The following is a 25,422-nucleotide window of genomic DNA, read 5'->3' on the forward strand; positions in this document are numbered from 1 at the left end:
CATACAGTGACAGAAGGCCATCTTTCATTTACGCTCGTACAAGCTAAGTCAACAGTTTCCAAAAAGACACCCTTAACAGACTAATGCACACAGGAGAAGTCCAACATCTTCTTTCAGGTGCATCTCAGGTAAAGACTTAAGATGTCAGTGGACGTAAGATCACAGCACACCCTGTTCTCATACTATTGACAAATCCATCACACAGATATTGTGCAGAGAGGGAGGACTTTGCACTCAATATGGTAAGCCCACTTAGTCCATCACAAAGTGTTCAGTAGCTCCTGATGATTGCCCTTGGAGGCAAGATAATAGGCACTAGCAAGGTATAAAGAGGGAAATGTGGCTAAGAATGACTGGAGGGTGTCATGAATGATGCCCACTGTGTTTTTCTGCAACATCAGATTTCTGATCAGCACCCCCCCATACGTCTCAGTTAACAGAAGAGCGCCCACACAGGGCCACCAGCGACAACAAAACAACTTGAAGAATGTAAATTAAACATACCTGCAGATGCTTTTTTTTTAAAAACTGTGAGTCACTGTGTCTGTGTGCGTGGAAAGGGGGGGGGGGGGGGGGGGTGCATGCGGGGGGAGAAGTGGGGGTTGGTTGGTCTGCAGGCCCCAGCAGGCAGAGTGAATAATTAAGTAAGCGAAGCAGAGTACCAAGCTGGGTGTTTTGTTACCCCCACTCTCACTCAGCACAAGCATACAGCATTAGATAACCCCATCTATCCACGTGTGTGTGCGTGCATGTGCAGTTGGCTACTTTAGATGATTCGACCATTTGATACCTACAAAAGCCTCTTGCTGCTTGGTAACAATTCCAGACAGAAAGCCTATACATCCCCTATCACACTGAGACTGGCTGCATCAACTGCTGCAATCAGCATCAGCCTTGTCTGGGCTCAAAAACATGAATCGCATGCGCTCCTCTGTTCAATACTGCTGCACAGTGGCATCGAGGGCATGTAACAGTTTATAACGATATGATTTTGTTTTTCTTATTCTTGTATATTTTAGTTTGGCGAGAAATTATATGCGACACTGTAGGAAGCGCGGGAAAAAAGTTTCAGTCATCTCTGCAAACAAAATATGCTTTTTTTATTCAGCATTAGCATTTTGTTTACAATCTATTTACAACATGGACACACATGACAGAACAAGTGAGGACTTTTTTTTTTTTTTTGCCTAGATTTAAAATGAAAGTAAAATAATGTCGAACCAACTACAGTGAAGTGAGGACAGGTAAGGATGGCGCAAAAGACGGCAGAATACACAAGGAATTAAAGAGAAAGACAAAGATGTGGACAAAGGGAACAAGCTAGTACACTACAGAAAACAGAGCAATGATCAGTTATTCAAGCAGGTAAAATATAGACATCACGAGAACAGATACACTCGACTTTATATTTACTGAAACATAAAGTTGGGACATTTAAGTATGTAGGGTACAACATTATTAATACTGAAAAACTAAAAAAACTAAAAAAAACAAAAAAAACAACCATCTTTACAAACATTTCTCTTCAGATCCTGTTCATAGCTTGCGTAGCACTAGCAGGCCCATCAGCCATACCCACCATGGGCTGGGTTGGGCTGTGCAAGTGATGTTATAGCTCACAGAGAAAGGAAGGTCATAAAACTTCTCTGAAATATTTTAAAGTATTTGTGAACATTTTGTTCTTAACAACGTTGACTAGGTTAAATGTTCCGTTGCCATTACATTAAGGTTGTTGTTGTTGGTAAACAGTCCCTCTGCTATGATTCCATCCATTAAAAAAAAGGTAGAAGAACAAGAAGAAGCACAGTATGTGTAGCTTGGTAGTTTGATAAATCAACTAAAGATCCCACGTTCGTGATTTTTTTTTCTTCTCCTATGCCTACGAGCACCTTCTAAAATACAAATTAGAAGGATAATGAAACCCTGCAGACTCTAAAGATGATCTTCGACTGGCCTTGTACTTTGAACTCAGCAAAAGAGAATTTCCCCACAGGGACAGTTATCACTTTGACACATCATTATTCATTGTAAATGAGGGGTTTATTTCTATAGTTTGAACTATGTCAATCCTTTTTTCCCTTTTAAATACCTCTCTGTTACCTGTATTTACAATTAGCAGGCACAGTGGCAAAAATTAAGAGTAGAAATAGTGACAACAGTTAGGTCATATACAGTCATGGCCAGAGTTTTGGATAGTTTTGACTTGACTCTTCAAGATTCAGCTCAAGTGCAGTTATTGAATCATCAAAGGGTTAAACAAAAATACTGCATGAACAACTAAAGAATTAAAACCTTTTTTTCCAATGCAGTTTCTTATTTTCAAGATCTCAGATATAATTGAAAAGACCGGGTGAGTTTTTTTTTTTTTGTTGTTCCTCTTCCCATAAATTTAGCAGGTAAAATAGATTTCAAGCATGGAATTTGCATTTGGAAATCATAGCTGTGAAATGAGGTCAAAAGGAATCTCAATAAAACTGAAACAGACCTCATTCAAGGTCCCAAAACAAAGCAAATTCATTAGATACACAAAGAAAAACCAGGGTTTTGGTGAAGAGGAAAATAAGCCTGGATGCTAAATGAAGGCAACAGGTGTATGATCCCAGGATCCTTTATACAATAAAAACACCAAAACCAGAAGAAACCAACCAAACTTCATAAAAGCTATTAGAAAAGTCAGACCACTTCTGGAATTGCACTCTTCAACAGGTTGAAACTTAGAGCGGACCATGTCCAGAATGATGGAAAGAAAAAAAAGATACACGATATTTGGGACAACTCACAATCAATAACATAACACGGTAAGGCCAATATAATGAATGGGCTTGAGTGGTTTCAAGTGGCTCTGGGTCACTAGCATTTACTGATGATGGGACAGTCTAAAGTCAACAGATCGATACTTTCTGCTCATATTTAGCCAAATGCAGCAAAGCTGACTGGGTAACTGTTCAGACGGACAATGACCGAAAGCATGTTGTGAAATGAACCCAGTTTTTGAAGTTAATGACCTGGAATATTGTGCAATCACTGAAGCGGCCCTCTGATCTCAACCTGATTAAGCTGCATTTCACTTCCAAAGCAAACCTAAAGACTGAAGACAATAACTGAAAAAAACCTTAGACATGTCCATGGGTTCTAGGCATCAGTAGTTACTGAGTGCAAGTAATTTTTAACCCTTTATTAAAAGAATGACGATTTTATTTACCAATTATATTTGAGCCCGAGAAAACAGGCTTAAACTGTTGTACTTCGACAGTTAATGCAGCGTTTTTGTTCGGACCCCTGAATTAAAACAAAGCCTCCACTTGAACTGATATTGATATTTTGATATTGTGAGTGCCACTGTTCAAACACCACACGTGAACCACATCTGTTGTGCTTCATTCATGCACCCATCCTAGTCCAGAGCAACCACACACACGTATTCAAGCACACTGCGTACCCATAAATCTGTGTAACTGTGTACAGAATGTGAATAACTCACACTCAGAATTAATATAATTACAGAAGGTAAGTTTGCACATAAACCTCAACAGCATTTCTAAAAGATTTACAGAAGTGAAGCGCTGAGTGGAAATCTACCTGAACAGAATAATTTAAAAACATCTGTAACACATTAGAATTAAAACATTTATTAACAAATCATTAACAGCTGAATCATAGTTGAATGATGTACAAAGTGAAGTGTAGCACTGGAAATGACATCAAAAAATAGGAGAGAGAGATGAGGGCTGAAGAATTAAAATATGGGGCTGATGATGCAACTAATCATGAGTGTAAGTAATGCCCAGACTCCTCCCCTCACTACATGAGCTTAAGTAGCTTTCTGATCTTGCTTTGCCTGTTCATAATATTGTAATATCGTTACTGCAGAAAAAAAGAAAAAAAGAAAAAAAAAAAAAACATGATCACCTTTTCACAAGGACAAGCCACATAGAGTTCGGCAGAGTCGCTCTCTACCACAACAAAAGTCAGTCAAGAGATAATGCAAAGACCGCACAGCTAAGTGCAGTCACAAGTTGGCACCACCTTGTGAAAAGGGAAAACAGTGCATGAACAAACTGGCCAGCCTGAAGACAACAGTACATTCTGTGGATAATGCAATTAAAGAACACGCAGACTGGGCCATACTCACGCTGACTGCTGCCATCAGCTGTTTCTTTGTTTGTCTGTTTCACGAGTATGAAGGACAAGGGTGGAGTGCAGATGTGGGCTAAGGATTCGGAGTGTACATGGTGCTGTCACACCGACCGAGATATGAAATAAATTAAAAATAAGACGCGTTAAAAAGTCTGATCATTAAAATGCATTTGTACAGTAATAAATAGTTTTACCCTCTATTTACAGTTCACCAAACACTTCTGCAGTTAAAAACATTTAATGCTAAATCTTTCAAAAGCCATCTTAATTTGTTTTGTTTTGATTTTTCGAGGATGAGAGGGTTGGCGCTCAAGATTCCCCCTCTTCATCATCCTTCCACTGGTAAGGAAGGCAGGAAGACAGAGAACAGGCAGGAAAGAAGACGCACGGGTAGAAATAATGTCCCCAAATATGTCTTTCCTGTGTTTCATCCTCAAAGAATTCACAAATTTAATGATGTATTGCTGCACCTGCTGTTGTGGTTGTTAAAGTTTTTGTTAAATATACCTCATTACACACACACACACACATTCACCCATATTCACACACACACACACAGATTTTGAGCACCCGATGTCTTGCTCTGTCCTCACACGACGCATTGTGTATCCTTTCCACAGCCTCTTGCTTGTTCTGAGTAGCAGTTGCCACTAGACGCAGACCTAAGAACAGCCTTCTTTCCAAACTTTCATAAAACCAGTGAACCAAAAGCTAGAGCTGAGTCTGTAGGGCAACTTCTTCCTCATCCCTCCTAACCTTTCGAAGCATCAATTGATCTTCTTTTCATTTTTCAAGGAGCCGTTGCGTTTGTGTTTCCCATTGGCCATGTTCTCATTATGGCAATGTCCATTGGCCATGCTGCCATCATCTCTGACGTTATCGCCTCTGCTGTGGTCCCTGGACCTGCCCCTCAGCAATCGTGCCAACCGGCGTAGGGCAAAGACCGCAAGAGCCATGGCAGCCCCTACAGTAATGACCACATCCAGCAGGAAATACTGGTAGAGGGACACCTCATATACAGCTGAGCGCAGGTGGCTCGCACCGTTGTGACGGAGAATATAGCCGATCCAGTAAACAGCCCTGCTCACAGGGTGGCCTGGTTGATCTTTGTGAATATTGGAGAGATAACGGGCTTGCTGGCGGTACCTAGGTTGGTAGGTAGAGGAAAAGTGAGATGGCATAAAAAATGAGGAAGGAGATTTGTTGAACAAACACTGCAGTCACAACCAAATCAACATATAGCTTAAAATATGAAATATTATAGACACCCTAAATCACAATGACCTGATATCATGAAAGGTCACCAGGGGGTGTGCTACGACGCTAAGAAAAGCTCGAAGTCAGAGTTCCCTGTGTGGCTTTCTTTATCTTGCTAAATCACCATAGTAACTACTGTTGAACACATAACCTAGTCAGGAGGTTAGGTTCACCGAAAGAATCACCAATTCTCTCTTTTATTGCATGTTTTAAGAGCAATGTAAACTCTCTGCAGGGAGAATGCGTGTGCAGGTTGTTAAAACATACTTTATGAAAAACACTAAATGAACTGTAGGTAGCAATGCCAGAATGTACATGTGCAGAAAATATATAAATGTTTTTGTATTGTAGCTATTTTTGAATTGCAGCCACTAAAATACACACCAAGAATATCTGTTCAATCAATAAAGTTAACTGGCAACTAACTAAAGTGATTTCCACGCCTCCGATATTAGGCAGTAACATTTAATGTTTAAACGTATCCAATTAAAAGTTTCAGAGCTCTAATGTGTGGCTGTCATCTTAAAAATAAACAGCAGCACAGAGCGCTGTTGACAGTAATTAAACTGAATTAAAATGTTTATTTTACCACAGTGTGTTAAATCACCAGATTAACCGTTTTCTGCAGCATTAATCTCGTCTTAAATCGCAACAATTGCATTTTACTGTTATTTTTTTAATGTTAATTAAAGATTTTTGTCAGGTTTTTTTAATCAACATCGGCACCATCAGATAACATTCACTCAGAGGGATCATTTTGTGCAGAACAGCAGTCACATGATCTGTGAAAAACGCCTTTTTATATGAATGGAGTCTCAAGCATAGAGCCCAGCCTACTTCATAATACCCGTTATCTCTGACTTGGGTTTTAGGTTTTAGGTAAGCTAAAACCTAAAAGCCTTTTATCAGATCTCACTGATAAAAGCAATAATACACAAAGCAGTACAAGACAAACTAACCTGGTGTCTGTGATGACGCTGCTCAGGGCTGTAAAGAGGTCTTCCTCTGTCATGTATTTCCAGTGCAACATGATTCCCATTCCTTTGGCTGCTACGCGCGTCATAGTATCATAATGGTCACCAAAAAGAGGTACACCCACCACCGGCACACCATGATACATGGCCTCATAGATGCTATTCAAGCCCCCATGGCTCAGGAACGCTCTTGTGTTAGCGTGACCTAGATGACAAGAAACAACAGGTGGTTTTTTGTATGTTATGCATAAAGTTTTTGACGGGGCTGTTTTGCTAAGGTTAGAAACAGTTTAGAGAAAGTGAAACAGCAGCACATCAGGCATCATTCAAAAAGAAAACCAAAAAAAAAAAAAAAAAAAAAAAAAGGAAAACATTTTATGACCATGGCTTAGAGCAGTGGGTAACCATAACACCACAGAAAAACATACATTGTTATTTTTAATTTTATAATGCTTACTGTCCTAGTGTGTGTCCTGCAGGTAAAATGGCATTACATCGTCGCATAATCAAGTCCTTGCTGTCAGACTTTGAATGTGGCATATTCCTCATCCCTGTCAGGCACAATGAACCTGTGTGTATTCTTTCTAGTGAGGTTAATAAGTATGTGAAGAAGGGATCCATACTACACAAAACCTAGTGAGCCACACCCACAGGGTGAAACCAACAACTCCTGAGGGATGTGTAAAAACTTGTCATCAAGCAGTAGTACAAAAAATTTACGTTCTTACTTTTTTCAAGGTAAATATAATAACGGAAGAGTTCCTACAGTTTTTTAAAATCTTGTTTTTATTTTCTTTGAGTTTAGTTTCATTTAGTTTTCAGTGTGAGTTTACATCTTTCAGACTCATTTCTGTAATTTTAATGTTTTATATTTGATATTGTGAATTATTGTAATGGGGGCTCTTCATCAGATTAGAATTTAAGAAGGTCTGAACGGGTATTCTAACACAAACGACACTTTGTGGAAACGGTTAACTCACATACATGTTAGTGTTACCGTTTCTAGGAAATGCACTGAGGTCTGCTCATATTTGTTAAATTTGACTAATCTTGCAAAGACAAGATCAAAATTACATGGTCTATATATTTTTAATTTATTTCTCGATGAACATGAACAATGATTTTTTCACTACATGTATTTTGATTTGCAGTTTTAGTTAACTAGAATCACCTCGATCTGAGTCGCAAACAAAATATGTTGATAAAAGAACTGGATGCTACGTTTTTTTAATGATCTCATGTCCTTACCTAATAAGTCATTCTGAGGCATCCAATCAACAAGCTTGGTGTTGTTGCCAAGGTTACTGGGTGGCACGCCAGAGAATCTGAGGAGGAGGAAACAATGCAGAGGACAAACATTGAAGCAATTTATTTTAGTTTTGAGAAGAAAATCTTAAATTTAAGCCAATTGAGAAAAAAAAAAAATCTTGAGGTGCTTTAAGCAAAGTAACAATTTATTAGATTGAATAACGCACTTGCTAACACCTTGATAAAGTGTGACATTATTTTAAAGTGCTACCCAGACTTTACCAGTAAAAATCAAGTAAGAAAGTCCAAGTTTCTTCATACTACACAAGTGTTTGCATGTCACACTGTCTCTTGATTGCAGTTTTCAAATGCTAAATGAGGTCAGTAATATAGAGCACGGTTGGTAGAGCGTGGGGCCAAAAATAGTCTGTTTCCAACCACAGTGACTAACTCCGCACTGTGGTGCAGTGGCAAACAGTGTCGGTTGTGTAGCTCAAGCAGTCTAGTGCCACATCTACTAATTGCGATTCTTTCTGCTACAATGTATAATTTCTTAACACTTCTAAGACACTGGGGGGGGAAATAATTAAAATTATGAAAATATAAAAGAACAAAAGGGGACTACTGAGTGTACAACGACACTCACTGCACAGGTTTTCACCTTGATTGCTAATGAACACTTAGTGATTAGTGTGAATTTCCACAATAATGTGCTCAGTCAAATTCTTTTTTTTTTTAAACAATGTAGTGTTTTAACACAAAGATTTGGATGTTTAGTCCTAAGAGATCAGAAGTTATCCATAAAGATTATGCGAGTTGTGTTCATCCCTCACATTATTGCGAGGATTAGTCTGCCAGACAAATCACAGTGACTAACTTTAAAAAACGATATAACCGACAAACTAAAGAGACAGTCTGGTCAATGCATTTTTTTAGCTGCTAAGAGCTGTGATATATGTAAATGAGGATAATAGTAAATGCCAGCCAGACAAGGTCATTTCGAAACTGTAAGAAAACGTATACACAAAATGAATCATGCACAAAATATAGAAAATCGTATCTTTTGAAAAATGAGACCGATACTACGGCAACAGTGAATCTACACTGACCTATATTAACAAATTTAGTTGTTACAATCCACCTGCCAACACCTTTAGCAGCACATGGTAACATTATCTTATTTCTGTTTTTTCCCACCCCTTTTTGTCCAGCCTCAAAAACCTTTTTGTTTACTTCGTCTTGGTTTACATTCTTTTACTGATAATCTTTTACTCTTTGGCTTAATGTGTAACTTCCCCTGGATAATGAAACGGCCCAGTCTTTGTTAATTTTGTTAAATGGTGCGAGTCCTATCGTCAGTTAACCATATCTAAGACAGAAGTAGGCATACACAAGAGGTCACATTGTCTAAGGGTCAGATAGTGGAATGTATTTGTTCTCAAAAATATCTCGCAACAGTCACTGACTCTAAACTGAACTTTGAAGCAAACTGTGAAGCTGTGTGCACAAAAAGAGGCTATCATGTTTGAGGAAGCTCTGTCATCTCCACATTGATAAAACCCACTGATGATTTTATCATGCTTCTTTTGAATGTCTTTTGTCCTTTTCCTTGGTATCATATCTGTAATGAACAGAAACTCACTCAAATTGTTAAATTGTCTGATCTGTGAGCCACAGCTGAGCCCAGCACCCCTCTATACCCTGTATTTCCTCAGTATTTTGTATTATGCTTATCTGTTAGCTATGGTCCATGTTTGTATTGAAAAATGGAGAACAGAATACAAACACACACCTTTAATATCACGAAAAAAAACTCTAGGACTGACTCTCAGGTAATAAATCTACATCGTTTACCTCTATGCAAGTTTCTGTGTGCAAAGTGTAGAAGTAAATTACTGGTCACTAAAACACTTGTCAAGTGGTTTCTGGCTCTCTGTGATATCGCCAACTGATCAGGGGAGACATATTGCTTAACCAAATGGTGATGCCAAAACGACATGAAATACACCAGTGATTTATTTATTCTGAACTTCTCTTTCACACTCGTGCTTCTTTGGGCCTCAATCAACTACTTTGTTGATAATGTTCGATCTAAAATTTCAAGTGTTGCCGATGCAGTTGCTTACATCATGGTAAAAAATCTAAATGTAGATACGCTTATTATGAGTTTTATAAATGCCTTTGGTTATCGTATATCAGGGGGAAAAAAAAAAAAACACACACACACTTCAGAAAATTTTTAACATACTTCTAGACTGACTGGAAATGTGGGTGTGTCTTTCTGGCACAGTACTGAACTGGTTTGAATCTAAGTAACAGGGAGAAGTTGTGTCAACTGGCAGTAGCACTTCAGTACAGACAAAAATGACATTACGATCCACAGCATGCTACTTCAAACTTAAATCATGGGAACCAAAAATTAATAAATAAAAGGAAAATTAAAAAGAAACAAGTTTGTAAAAAATTTCTTACTGTAATTATGCAACTTAAACACAAATCTGCAAACCATATCTCCAGGGGACTTTAAGCCATTACATAAACTTAATCAATGTTTACATGTGCAAAACAATATTTCTTAATTCAATGACAAAAACTAGCTATATGGATTACACCAGCTCGCAGTGGTTTTAAATCAGTGCCCCCCAAATCTGCAGTTGTGACAGGGATGTTAACTGGGCTTTTTTGTTCTGCACATTGTGCAACTTAAAAAGTAAATGTTAAAAAAACAACACAACGTACAATTGTACTTACTCTTGATCTATTGTTTTATGCAAAGCATTTAGAATTACCTTGAGGTTGAAAGCACCTAGACAAATGAACTTGATTTGCATCAACAAAAGCTGAAAAGCAAAAGTGCTTTTGTACTCACAGGTGTTTAAGTTCTTCTAAATGCCTGTGTATGTCTGCATGTAAGCGTCAATAGAAAATTTTTTATATACTTTTTTTTTTTTTATGTCTTTGACATTGAAAATGTTAAGTGGTGGAAGCAAAACATTAAAATTAATTACCGTATTTCCCGGACTACAAAGCGCACCCGAATATTAGCCGCACAAGCTAAAATCAGGGGAAAATCCTGTTTTGTACATACATTAGCCGCACCTGACTAAAGGCCGCAGGTGTTTCAATGTTGACTTATCATATGTAAGAGAATATGCACAAAGGGAATTGTCAGGAAAGAGATGGCTGTTTGGAGACGCACATCTTTTATTAATATTTTGAAAAACAAGTTATGGGTACATATTTGCATAACCTTTTAGGTATATGTACAAGTAGCGGTAATTACAAGTAGGAAACATGTACTGTGCTTTATAAATGAGTAACAAATGTAGTACATAACAGTAACCTACAGCACACCAGAAAAATAGATTCGGACTACCTTTTAGGCTCAGGTGCAGTGACACGGCTTTAACAAGAAGAAAAGTCAGTCATTCACCACCATCTTCCTGCCCACTAAAACCACCAAAGTCCTCTTCTCCAGTGTCGGATACAAACAGGCTCAGGATGGCTTCGTCATCCACTCTCAGCTTCTTTCCTTCGTTGTCACTTTCAAAACCAAAGAAATCCTCGTTGTCAGTGTCAGAGTCGAACACCCTCAGAAGGGCCGTGGCGGTGTCCTCCTCTCCATCATGCAGCATTCAGCCCTTCGAAATCCGTTGGTGATCGTGGATGTTTTCACACTTTTCCACGCTGTCAGATTCCACCGGTGGAGTTGAGCATAACTTGCTTTTCGCATTGTTTTTCGCGCTACTTGTACGGCACTATGTTGTCTGGCGGATGGACACGTGACCAACACACCACTCTTGAACCCCGATACTGTGTGTCTGATCACATGCCCTTCCGCCAGGCAACGTAGTGCCGTACAACAGCGGAACAAACAAAACAAATCGTCTTACGATATGACAAAAATCATGGACAATCCATAGAAAAGCCGCACCTGACTAAAAGCCGCAGGGTTCAAAGCTTGTGCAAAAAGTAGCGGCTTATAGCCCGACAATTACGGTACATATTTTTTCTGACTGACATTTCTGGCAAGAATCCCTTTGACTGTCTACAGCGCCCGAGACATAGAACAGTGATACATAAATTTTTTGTTGCAAAATTACATAAGCATTGCAAGTACCTATAGAGCTTCAAAGAACATCACCATCATTGATCGGGTGGAATTCCTTGCGGTTGTGCCACGTGACTTACTGCTTGGAACAGTATGTTTACTTAAATAACAAAAGTCTTTCCAATAAGCTGACATTTTCCTAGAGCCACAAGACATGCAAAGTTTACCGAGCAAGCCTACCTGAATTTTGCCACCACTTTATATGTACACAGCACATTTTAAAGGTAGTGTTTACAAACTAAAAACTGAAGCAAAACTCATTAACTTAATCATCTTAGGTCTCATGTTTATTTCTGGGGCACCCTGACCTCCAAGACAGAAAAAAAATAATACTTAGAATTTCTTGGTTCATTTTAAATATATCAAAAATAAAACAATTCCATTGCATTTTATTTTGAATTTAAAATTCATTACTTAAATACCATTTTCAATTCTCTTCTTGGTCGGCAATAAAGAAAATAATGCACTCGACTCAAAAATATGCAGATCATGCCACTGACTAAATACTCGTGTGTTTTTTGTGTGGGGAGGCATTTCCGCAAATTCAGCATATGAATGCTACATTATGACTCCCATCTGTCCATCTCTGTCTGCTTCCCTCCCCAGCCCAAACTCTTTCATCTGTCTTTAACAAAGCACCAATTCACCGTCCTGCCCATCAAAGCCTACATTCATGGAGCCAATTATCAATGACACAATTCATTTGGCTGGCTCCCTGATACCGTCATCAGCCTTCTTCCTTTTTAACCTCTTAGTTTAGAAGGGAAACTAAAAGCTGCATTAACATACAATATCGCATAACTGTTGCCCTTTAAAAGAGGATCTTGTTTGTTCTCTACTGTGATGAGATTCCTGTATAAAAAGCCTGATTATCATACCATGAAAAATTAGGGAAGTGAAAATAGGGAATGTGTTTCATTTTACTATACGCAACAAAAGAGATGAATCCGTATCATAAAATGTTGCACACATAAACACAACCCGCATTTTTTTTTTTTTTTTTAAATAGTCATCAAGGTAATATTGCAACCACAATGGAATCATCTGAGGTCCCTCCACCCAGTTTTTACAACAGTCAATTCTTGCAGTTTAACATTGCATGGGTAAGTTCACTTGTTCCTCTTTACCACCTCTCTCACCAAAACTAAATAAAAGACGTCACGCATATGTACGATGGCCTCATTTTACTAAGACACAGAAGGTCAGTAAGCTAACACGAATAAACTGGCACACGGCAAGAACAAAGGAGTCCTATTTCGCCTTGAGCTTTAGCGATCTGTCTAATCTGTATTTTCCAAAAGAAAAGAAAACAATCCCAATAAGATAATCAGTAAAGTCAGCACAGAGGTCTTTTTTTTAAATTATTTATTTATTTATTAGTGACTCTGAAATTTATCCTTGCACTTCTTGCCTTTTCTTTTTCACCACGTGTGGGATTTAAACGTGTGATGATAGTATACAAAGGCCAACTCGAGAGAAAAGGAATGGCACAATGTGGTATTATCTCTTTTTAAGACTTAAGTGTTACAATAAAATGAAGACTGATCACTGAAATATCTGTACTTGCAGTCCGAACACAAAAAACATGACAAGAAAACCTAAATCTCTGACCTAAAACCTAATAAAGACAGCATGCAGTGACATACCTGCATTTACACAGAGGAAAACATAATGGAAGGTTAACAGTTCACTTGCATGACATCACTGGAAACTGTGTAGTCAGGCCTCTACAAACTAGCTGCCAACCCTCTACATGCAGGTGCCTGTTCTGCATTATATACCCATCAGTGTAATGTTAAGTGTATCTACTGCAAATCAGTACTTTGCTCCTGGATTCACATTACACAAAAAAAAAGTATTATTATGTGATAAAATTTCCTTAAACCAAATAGTTATCCATTATCCCATATTTAGTTAAAATATCCATAGAAATGTGGGTCAATGTGGTAAATGAATGGCAAGCTTTTCAAATATACCTGTTAATGATTAAAAGGTTGATGGATGGTTTTAATGTAACATTAAACTACTACCTCTCGTTATTAATTAATCCTGAAAGCAGTAAACAGAACTGAATATGCTGCAAATGCAGTTCTGCGGCTAAAAGTGAAGTAGCTCCTGTCGTGTCACATGGTCATATATTGTCTGCACCTCATTCACATATGCAAAAGTGTGTTTATCAGAGCAGTACTCGGGCTGAATTACTTGTGGCTAAATTTAGAAAGGAAAAAAAATTGCAAAGGTACTTCCATCCTTAAACTATAAAGTCACTGTCAACTGATCAAGTTTTACTGTGGCACGAACAAGTTTCAGCATTCATGGCGCAATTTTATTTGATCTACCAGATGACCTCTAGTAAAAAATGTTATGTCTCTTTCTTATGGTGGAGTAATGGCCACTGACCTTAACAGAGGCAAGTGAGGCCTAAAGTTCTTTGGATGTTGTTCTGGGGTCTTTTGTGACCTCTTAGATGAGTCGTTGCTCCGTTCTTGTAATTTTGGTCGGCCTGAGAAGGTTCACCATTGTTCCATGTTTCCACCATTTGTGGATAATGACTCTCACTGTGGTTTGCTGGAGTCCCACAGCTTTAGAAATGGCTTCATAACCTTTTCCAGACTGAGAGATCCCAATTACTTTGTTTCCCATTTGTTCCTGAATTAACCTTTGAGAATGTTTTGGTCTACTCCACTTTATCAGGCAGGTTTTATTTAAATCATTTCGAGATTATCGAGAACAGGTGTGGCTTTCCGAACATGTGATACACCGCAGTTAATTTATATCATAACACCTTTATTTAGAAACTACGTTAACTTGCGTTATCTTTGTCTAATATTTAAATTTGGTTGATGATCTGAAGCATTTAAGTGAGACAAACATACAGAAACACAGAAAATCAGGAAGAGCGCATACACGTTTTACCACCACTGCAGGTTTCTCCATAAAACACAACAAACAACCAAAAAAAGAAACAGAAAAGAAAAAAAAATGCCTAGTGGAAGACTGTTGTTAATTTTAGGTTTTAGAAAGTTCTATTCACATCTTTTAAATTGAAAGTAGATTCTTTACCTCCAGATAACACGTTGGGGCAGTCTGGCAAGGGCACCTGCTAGTTTGTGAGCAATGTCACTGGAAAGGTACTTTACGCCGGCTCCAAATGACACAACTACAAAGCCGTGCTCTTCTGTGTCTTTCACCCAGTCTTCAAAACCCTGTAGGAACATGAGAAAAAAAGACCAGGGAGGGATAAAGTACAGCTTTAAAAAAAAGAAAGAAAAAAAACATGTATTTCATATTTGAAAGTGCTTCAATTTACAATTTAACTCAGGATTTTCTTTTAGAGCCTTAAGAACAAATACATAACATCAGCGTCAATAAAGCATGACTAAGTCACATAAACTCTAAACACTGTTTTAGTTATCTGCGAAGGTTTGCAGTCACGCCTATGTGACGATAGCATTTATTGTACTGACATAGCAGAGTTTATTGTGCACATCCATTTTGACAGGTTTGCATATAAATGTAGGATGACAGTATAAGACTGAATAAATGCTACAATCTAACTTTAATATGAAAACGCAGTACACTAAACTACTTTTTTAATAATGTTAGAACAACCGGTAATCATGTCTGAAGGCTGATAAGTACAGAGGCTCTAAAACCCAATAACATATTCCAGCCTGAAAACTCTGTAGAGATGCATCTAAGCTCAGATCCTTTGATTTTTAGAATGAAATTATATGTTAATTAACAAAAAACGTAATACTCTACAACCTCAACCATTTAGTATCAACTTTGTACTACTGTCAGATTTTTCAGTGTATGAGCTGTTGATATAGGTGCAATCAAAAAACATTAGTCATTCCTGATCATCAGCAACCAAGCCCAGAAAAACTGACGCTAAATAACATTCAATATGTACACAAGTCTTTTATAACACATTTTCACCTATTCAAAATATAAACTCACATAGATGGTAATATACGTAAAGGCCAGTTAGCAACCACAGGCAATCACCAATTGCAAGGAACAAATGTATATTCCTAAATGGTCAGGAGGGTTGCTGCCTGTCACGGTGAAAATGATAACTGCTAAAGCTCCAAAGAGACAGAATCAGTTACCACCTGACAACCACGGGTCAGTGGGAGAAAAAAACAAAAGTGGATTCTCCAACTGGTTGGCAAGTAGATGCTAAAGCAGGCTTACATTTTAGTTTGAAATTCTAAGGTTTGATATATTTAAAGTTTCTAAGAAAAACAGGACTTCTTGTTGCTCGAAGAAAACTCAGCAGAGGCCTCTATCAAGAAGCAATGTCACAGATCCCTTTCAAGAGATCCCTTCATTTGAATTGCCTTTACTGGAAGCAACCCTGGTGCCTACAGTTGGCCATGTAGGAGAGTGAAATCACCAGGGTAACAATAAATTTGAGTATAGTTATCCATAATGGTGGACTGGAGCAGACGTCATTAACCCATGAATGTTTGTTTTTGAGCACTTCTGTATTATTTAAAGCCAAGTTGGGTATTTCTGTGCTCCTTCCTGTAATCCTTTCTGTCATCGTTGTATTTTTACTCAGTTGTATATAGTATTTGTATTTGTATTCTATTTTTATCTTATTGTATATTTATTTTATTTTATTCTACTGTATATAGTATTTTATTTTATTCTATTCTGTACAGTTGTGTACTGTATTTATTCTTATTGTATTCTAATTTTTGCCTCATAACTTTTGCACTGTCCACTTCCTGCTGTGACAAAACAAATTTCCCACATGTGGGACTAATAAAGGTTATCTTATCTTATCAAGTTATAATTACTAATTGAATGTTTAACAGTCTTTGCAAGTTTGAGGCTGGCAAGGTATAGTATTATCTCTATGAGTTACAACAAGGTTAAAACATTACCTTTTATGGTATCATTTTCCAAGTAAAGCCTTTTTACAAAAAAACAAAGCAAAAAAAACAACAACTTTTGAGTACTATTGATGTGTTGAACCTAAGATTCTAGCTATCCTAATTAGAGACCATCCAATACCTTAAATGCTCGCTCTATTCAAATAAAAGATGTAAAACTATCAGCACAACAACTGAAATAACAGAACTCACGGGTTCCTACAAACTACACTAAGAAAATTATAACCACAAATCTACATATAAATCCAATACCATACGCTTTTAAAGCACTCTTCCTGTAAAAAACGAGGAGTCGTCCATGAGCAAACCTGCAACATGGAACACTCTGCCATGTGGTGCTGTTTTTTGGGGGGTGTTTTTCTTTTTTTAGTAACAGCCTGCCATTACTTGGACTACAGTGCTTCTCAACAGGCACTTGAAAGAAGAAATCATGACAAACAGTCATTTGAGTTTGGGTTTGCTAGGGTTGGATGACTGGACTAATCTATGTTGGCTGTTTGCAGCGGTTTTTTTGTCTGTGATTGTTGTCATTTTATTTTGCTAATTTAGTTGTCTGAGAATTTCAGTTGGTAGGTAATTAATTTTAAAAAGATGTGAAGTCTCCTTTTAGGTTGTGTTGAGCTAGAGCTGAGAGTTGACAGTTATTGAGATTCTTAGCAATATTATAAGGAAAAGTCATACAAGAAGACCTTAAATGTCAACAAGTCTGTGTACTTTAGCATCATATGTTATGCCCAGCTTTTTATTCATTTACAGGCATTTACACATCTCTAAAAATATATTTGCTCTTACAGGTTGTTGAAAGGACAACAGGCAGTTGGATATTAACCCAACCCTGGGGCGTGTCCTGATGTGCACTTAAGAAACCATTAGTTTGTCCAATAGTAAAATATATTTTTGTAAAAGTGAGGATGGACTGACTAACAGTGGTTGGGGACCGATCAGGGAGCAGCCATGTTGGAGAGACAGGATTGCCGGACAAGTAGGGAGAGAGGGAGGCTAACGGTCCAGCTGCAGGAGCTAAGGCTGCCCTGGCACAGAGCAGCTTCACGGGCACACTGGGCTCTGTGTCCCAGCAGCATACCCCCTACTGTCCCTACAACACGGCCTTAGTGACCCCATAAAAGAGTCTCAGTGTCCCCAGAGTTAGGGTTAGAACAATGACCTCGTTCTCCCTCCACTTCCATTATAACCCTCCACACAACACTGCACAATACTCCCTATTGGCTGGTGTGGCATTCCTAAAACCCTCCGCAGCAGATACCGACAGCCCGCGCTCGCAATGTCCAAACGCTGGACTAACCCCCCCATCACTACCCGCCTCTCCTCAACACCCTTCCCCCTTTTGCTCAAAATCTGCCGTGTACATTGAACCTAAACCAATCATCACACCAGACTTTTCTAGAAAGGGTCACTTTGTAGCACATTGTGATTAGAAAATATCACAAGTGATAAAAAACAATAGATAATGGAAACTAGCTAGTGTGAATAACAGCAAACTGTGAAGACATAAAGACGAAGTCGTTTCAAGAGATAAAAGTGCAGAAAAACAATTCATTAACTAGAGATGTGTGAATTTGATTAAAATTCAAGAGGAACGTTGCAGCCAAGCTTTTGCAAGTTCCCAAAGGGTTGTTTTTCAACAAGTGGTTAATTACTCGGCAACTATTTTGGAAAAAAAAAAAAAGCCAACATTTTATTGGCTCCAAATTCTCGTGTGACGATTTCATTTTTATCTTATGACTGGCTATAAGAAACATGGATTAGCCATTATTTTCTACTTAATGATACTACAGTTTAACAGATTAAGGCCTTTTCTGAAAAAGGGCTGCGTCTTTGATTAACTCTGAATAATTCAGTGACAAAAGAGAAACAGTTTGCAGAATGGATTTAGGCTAAAGAATGGAAAAAAATAAGGAGTATGTCCTTTCTCATGCCTTTATAATACCTCTCATAACTCTTCAGGGTTCTCAAACACAGACCACACCCATAACAAAATTTACTGTATTAATCTAATTATACTAATATACTAATATTAGTATAATACTTAGAAAAACAATGCAGCTTCCCATTCTGACCAATAAAGACACATATTTGCATAATGACCTGTTTCAACTCTGTTCCCATGAGCCAGCTGTACTACAGTGCTTCTGTCACCAGTGCATAAGAGCGCTCATTTTATGCTCAGGCTCCTATAGAGGCCTCTGTGAGCACTAGATGCAGATGCATTCATGAAATGTAGGCTCCATTGTTCAGATCTTGAAATGAATAAGCCTATCTCAAATACAAGTTTAGCATTGGGCCTGAGTACAAGAGAATAGGACATGTAAAGGCGTGAGGTGACACACCTGAAAATTTGAATGCAATAATTGTTGGATTTTTAACATTTGCTGCTTTCTTATGATACTGTCAGCAGTGTTTCATATGAAGGATAAGGACTGATTCAAGACTATGGTCACATTTGTATCAATGTATCAAAATACCTTGCTGTGCGAGCTGTTTAAATGCTGCATTAGCCAAAAGGAGACTGCACAAGTTCTCTTGGACATGACAAAATAGAACAACCCTCATAATAAGCTCGTCAGCTTTGTGTCCCTTTTGGTACTGACCTGTGGCAGTGGGCTGGGAGGCTTGGTGAGGATGCCACCTATGTACACCACATGTGGAAGGGTGGGTCTGGGGAATTCCAGAGCCATGTCAGTGCACAGCATCCACAGCCGGCTTCCCTGCACCAAGTCAGCCATGGCCACTTGAGGCTTTACTCCGTGTTTCTTCATAATCCGGTCATACTTGGGCAGTGCGATGTAATGGACTCCAAAGCGCTGTACGAGGTAAACAGCTGTGTTTGCAATCCTCTGCATCAAGGACATGCGGTCGGTCAGCAGCGAGTTGAATTCCGGTACGTATGATAACGGGGCCGGGGCTCCAACCTCTGCAGGGTACCACAGGCCGGTGCTGAAAACAGCATATTGCACACCCAGGATATGAGCAATCACAAAACCGCACATTTCATTGGGGTCCACTAGCAGCAGGTCAAACTTGGCCTCTTTCAGCCGATTCATTACTTCAGTATTGCCAACGACAGCATCGCAGTTCTGAGAGTAGTGGTCAAGAATGTCAAACAGTTCGAGAAATGTCAGGCGGCCTGAGAAGATGTTGGTGACTTTGGATTGGAGAAAATTGTCAGCTGTGGTGCTGTTAAAGATCCCTTGATAGCGCTGTAAATGGTAGTGAGGAGAGGGCGGGACCTCACGACCCTCTGAAACTAGAAAATGGGTCTCGTGGCCCTCCTTGTGTAGAGCTGTTGCCAGCGTTTTGAAGATGTAGAGGTGCGATTCAAACATGATGGGTGGGACCACAATCACTTTAGCGGCTCTTGTCGTACTGGGACTCCATGTGAGGAGGCCCAGGAGGAGTAGGAGTGATGAGGGTAGTAGCATGGCTGAAACAATAATAATAATAAAAAGAGCAATATTAGGATTACAGCTGCAAAATACACAGTACAGACATTCCAATGCAATATTATAATACAGATACAGATCACCGTTTATCCAAAAGCAATGCATCATAAAACTTTGTTTACTAGGAGTTACTTGTCTGTGTGCTTTGCACCTTCAAGGAGGAGGCTGATGGAAAATTACTAATCAGACGAGTTTATTTAGTTGAGATAAACCTTTATCTCTATCAGCAGAGCATGATTCAGAGAGTTGAAAGTCTTATTTCCTGTTCATTGAACTTCAAGCCTGGAAATGAATTCTGCTGTATAAATTTTCTTTCAGTTCTCTCATACATACAAATCCATATGAAGAAATTACAAGGTCTCAGCTTTTGTGCCGTTTCATTTTTCTGGCATCAAAACATTACATTTCCTTATCAACTTCTTCTTTCTTCTGACGTACTTCGATTCCACCGCTCCATTTCTAATCACCCTGTGCGCAACTGTCGCTGACATGGTGTGGGTAGCACCAACGTCATTCTGAACCTCCAGCCACCCTATTCACAAATACAAACACAAAGAACTATTATTGAGCCTCCATTTCATAGCCTGTGCCCTATATGCCTACACCCATTCTCTTGCTCTCTCTCTCGGCCCCTCTCATTTGGATTAATGATTAACAGTGAAAGCCTTTTTATGGAGGGTCGTCCACTACGCGGGTTACATTTATCTACAGTGCCTAACCCATAAGTTGCTACAGTTAGCTGTGTGGTGATGACATCCAACGGAAATGTATGGGTGCTATTTAAATACCTATAGATGAATATAGAAAGTTGTATGTTGGTCTGGAAGCCTTTCAAGGGTGAGCCATTTATGATATCCTCTCTGCCCCACAATACATCTCCTACATTTTGTTTTGTCATGGCACAAGTAATATCTCCCGATTGTATTACAATTGCACCTGTTGATTCTGCTCGCCTTATAGCATTCAATCATAATAGGAAGACACTTGTTTAATCACAATATGGAGTTTCTCTCTTCAAGGCAAGGTATGAAGAGGACTAAAGGATGTCACCATTTTGCATTAAAATAGCCTCAGCATGTTGTTACAGACACTTCTCAGCACAGACTGTTGATGGTAACTATAGAAACCAGCCAATGTCTACTGAGGACTAAGATGCGTCATGACTTAGGTTACCAACAATGGAGTCTGGTTACCGTGTGTGCAGGGACAGCTGAGGAAGTGATCTGGATTCAGAGAATTGAAGGATATAATATTATGGGATTATATGGATGGAAACAAAATGAGATGGGGAAGATTAGAGCAAACCTTGGGAAGACAGCTATTGTAGTTTGTAAGATAATAGTCAGCAGGGGAATGCTGGGAGATAAATCAGTGTAATGTTGATACTTTTGATATTGTGCGATTCATCTTACGAGCTAAGCCGCTGTTAAAATATACAAAGGTAATCAGACAAATGTGATGTAGGCAGTAATGGCTGCATTTTCCAAATCTACAATTAACGTCTTAGTCTGCCCATGCAGGATACTGATTTCCTTTAGATTTACATGATAATTAACAATGATTAATAAACTATTAAGCTTAACGAGATAAACTTTGTACAGTGTTTAACAAGTTTATTAGTCCACCACCCAATGTAAGGCTTATGCCACAGCTGCTCTAAATTAACAGTATTGGTCATTTAAAGAAAAATCTAAATTTAATGTATCTGCAACAGTTAATCTTCCACAACGCACCACCTCTTTAATCAAAAAGATAGAGACTCCGTTTTTTGTTTTGATGAAGATGCTAAATTACAGTTATTTAACAGGAAAAAAATGGTTTCAGTCGTTGAATATGATGCATGATCAATATCTGACAGCTCAGACATACAAAATATTTCTTAAAACAAAAAAAAACTAAGCATAACAACTCTTCTGCACAATAATTTGTATTTTTTTTTTATTCAAAATCAACACAAAAGTAACTGAGAAAGAAAGTATTTAATAGTTTTTGAGGGGGGGACTTTAACTATGTGATTATCTTAAAATTAGTCTTCCATTCAGGTTCCCTGTTTTGTAGCATTTTCTGCACACATAATCTCTTATGCATTACTAAAAATCAAACCAAGTATAGTTTTGGCAGGAAGCACTTTTATCCAATCAGTGCCACAATGTGGTAATTATACCGTGATTAACACTCTCTAATGCAGACTAACGTTTTCGGGATGTAACACAGCAGGAGGCCCCTTGCTGTTTCCACAGTGGGGGCTCATTAGTTCAATTCACCCTGGTGAGAGCGGAGAAGTGACGTCCAAGAGCTGATATTAAGTCAAACACAAGTCAGCCTTTAGCTATTTATTTTTGGCTCATATCTCTCAAGTGAAGCAAGATAAACTGGTCTTAGGTTTATTTGCTGCAAAAAAAAAAAAAAAGAACCCAGCTGAGGACCTTGAAGGGCAAGACTGGCTAGCCTGAGGTAATAACGCTTGAATTTTAGAAAAATCAAAGAAAAAACAATCTAAAAGATTAAATGGGTTCAGACATCCAGATGATGGTAGCTTTGAAGTCCTATTGCTCGGCTAGCTGGTGACTACTGGCGGAAGACGGCTTCGTAACCTGCTGAAAGGTGTGATGCAATCCTTTTCTTTTAAATCATGCCCGAGGTTAAACCCTCATAATGAAATTTGACATAGCAACACGTATCTGGGCCTAGTGGCTGCATACAAGTGTCATCAGCAAAAAAAATGCAAGTGCACATATGTGTGAAAAGTTATAACAGGTCGAGTATATAAAAGGTTAGTTGAAATTCTGTGATATCTGGAAACAATACTTTGTACTGGAAGGTGATGCAAGAGCACTTCACAAATAAGTAAAGGTCAAGAGCCTTTAGATCTGCTCAGGGACAACGTGTTCTCCACTGACAAAGGGAAAAATCACAGCTTTTTGTCCAGTATAAGGTATTTTCCCCTCACCTTTACCTTGATTCTGAACACGCGACTACCCTTACTGCTCCCTCCCTTTCATCATGATTATGGCACTGCTACACGAAAACAGGTCAGACAGGCTCCGTCTTTTAAAACATTATGTCAGCAAATAAACAAAGACAGAGCGAATGAGTTTACAGTGATGGTATCTCATTAATGTCAACTACAGATAAGGAAGCACCAATCAATGTGGTCAGACATGGTCTGTCTTTTTCAAGAGATAAACATTGTGTCAGGAAATAAAGAAGGATAAAATAAAAAGGAGACTGGGATAAAGCCAATGTGTTCCAGCAACCGAGGTGAACCAGAAATAAGAAAGAAGTGATGAATGTGATAGTGATGGTATTAAATTCCCCTATTTGCTTAAAAATATTATCAATGGGGAAACAAAATAGGATTGGCCCTAAGTAAGTGGGAACACAGTTTGTTAAGTAAGGCAGGCTGTCACAGTCTAGGAGGGATATCCTTTTATCCCTTATAATAAGGGTAAGATTTGAGCAAAGGCACACGTCATAACACAAACCAACAGTCTGACTGTTAAATCGATACCGCAAAGAATTTCTGAGGACGAAATTCATCCCAATCGAAATTCAAGTTGGACTTACTTTGGTCTGTTTAGCAGTGACTGTCACACACGCACGAGTGACATAACTACCTCTGGCCTGACAGAGACTGAGCAGTCAAGAAAAAGAAAAATGTCAGGTGATCACTTTGCGTCGGAGGAACAGGACTGGCTTAACAGGTGCTCTGATGTTGACCCTCCCACAAGGAAAAAAAAAAAGTCACAGAGAATCGCCGTCTTTACGCCTGGTATTGAAATACCTTAGCTTAAGGTCATATAAGACAGTCCACTGGACACGTGATATTAAACTGTAAACTCTAAACATCTGTAATGGAACGTAAAAGTCCGGCCAACAGATTTGATATCATGTGTGATTAAGTAAGCTAACTAAAAAAAACCCCCCCAAAAAAAAAAAAAACACCAATGTAGTAGTGGTCGTGTTTGCCTATTTCTACAGGTCTTTATATGTTTTATAGCTCTCTCTATATATATATCGATCATAGCTTAAGTCATGGGTGAAAAGGTTAATCCTTCAAGTCAAGAAGGGCAAAAATCCAGGGACCAAAAATTATATTTTTATGAGGAAAAATGTATGAATAAAGCTGCGCACGCACACACACACACACACACACACATATATATATCCAACTCTGCAAAATGGATCAGCTTTTAAATTTAAGGAAAAAATGCGAAACAATGATTCTCGGCTAAAGAAAGACATTTTCGGCGTGGATATTTCGCAAGGGACGTGAACACAGCATAAGATAGCAACCTGACTACACCTGCACCTCGAGGGGGCTGGGGACAGCCGGCTGAGCTTTAAAAGAAAAGGTAAGAAAGTAGCCTGTAACCTGTCATCTTCATCAATATCAGCCACCTGTATGAAAAAATAAAACTGCCAAGTTTTATGGGCGAACCAGGTAAAAGCACCTGTTGACTAAAAGTTCGCCTGGGTTGGCCTTACCTGGGGACTTCAGTGTAGTTCGGGAGAAATTAAAGGTGAAACTGCAGCAGTCTCGATTTTCCTGAAGAGAATTTTACGCGTCGTGTAGAAACAACGCAAAAGGTAGTCAGTAAAACACGTCCCCCGGCAACCGAGAAGGAGCGGAGGGAGCATTAAACTCAGAGTCCCACACAGGAGTGGCCGAAAGGCGGGGCTATCTGTGTTGCAGGATGGAAGTGAAGGGAGTGGCAGAAAGAAGGGAAAAAACACGACGGAGCGGTGGAGTATAACAGCCCATACAGGTAAGCCTACATACTAGGTGACTCAGTTTGTGTTGACACAATCGTTTTGGGTTTTTGTATTGTTTTTTGGGTTTTTTTTTAAATGAGCGTAGCGATCGAAGGTAAGGTAGAAAAGGAGGCGCCATGTTAAGTCTTTTAAATTCAAATCGATTAAATCAAGCAGAAAATTAAATTATATTCACTTTTATTTACTGTTATTTGTAGCCACAATCAGTAAGTTTGGACTTGTGTAATGACCGGATATTATGAGGTCTCGTAGTATCACTTCATAAGGCACCCTTTACAAAAGATTTCTTTATTTCTCTCACCTTTTATGTGGGTGTGCTTCTAATTAGTTCCTGATGGTGCCGGTGTTCAACACTCGGCCCACCGAAACTCATAAACGCTTCTAAATGTTGGGTGTGAACAACTTCAATACGCCGTCTGTTCCACCGCTTTGTAAGTTTGTTTTAACAGTAAGAAGAATTATAATGGATAATCAAACGATATCAGCTGATGACAGTGTGAATAAAATATATATTTTCCCAGATGATCTATTTACAGGAATACAGCACTATA

At 38.7% G+C, this 25,422-nt stretch overlaps 1 protein-coding gene across 1 annotated transcript; it reads right to left on the reverse strand.

Annotated features, from left to right (window-relative positions):
* Positions 1-1,074: 1,074 nt before the first annotated feature.
* ugt8 (UDP glycosyltransferase 8) lies at positions 1,075-24,747 on the reverse strand. Its single transcript, XM_085459293.1, has 6 exons — positions 24,584-24,747; positions 19,244-20,076; positions 14,791-14,933; positions 7,617-7,693; positions 6,354-6,573; positions 1,075-5,283 (listed from the first exon to the last, which is right to left on the reverse strand). Exons 2-6 carry the CDS (start codon positions 20,072-20,074, stop codon positions 4,905-4,907), a joined length of 1,650 nt encoding a protein of 549 aa, XP_085315419.1. The 5' UTR covers positions 20,075-20,076; positions 24,584-24,747; the 3' UTR covers positions 1,075-4,904.
* Positions 24,748-25,422: the final 675 nt, after the last annotated feature.

The sequence above is a fragment of the Copadichromis virginalis genome, linkage group LG6, assembly GCF_057382275.1.
Source record: "Copadichromis virginalis isolate Kocher_CV1m ecotype Utaka linkage group LG6, C_Virginalis_male_GT1.1, whole genome shotgun sequence".
NCBI lineage: Eukaryota > Metazoa > Chordata > Actinopteri > Cichliformes > Cichlidae > Copadichromis > Copadichromis virginalis.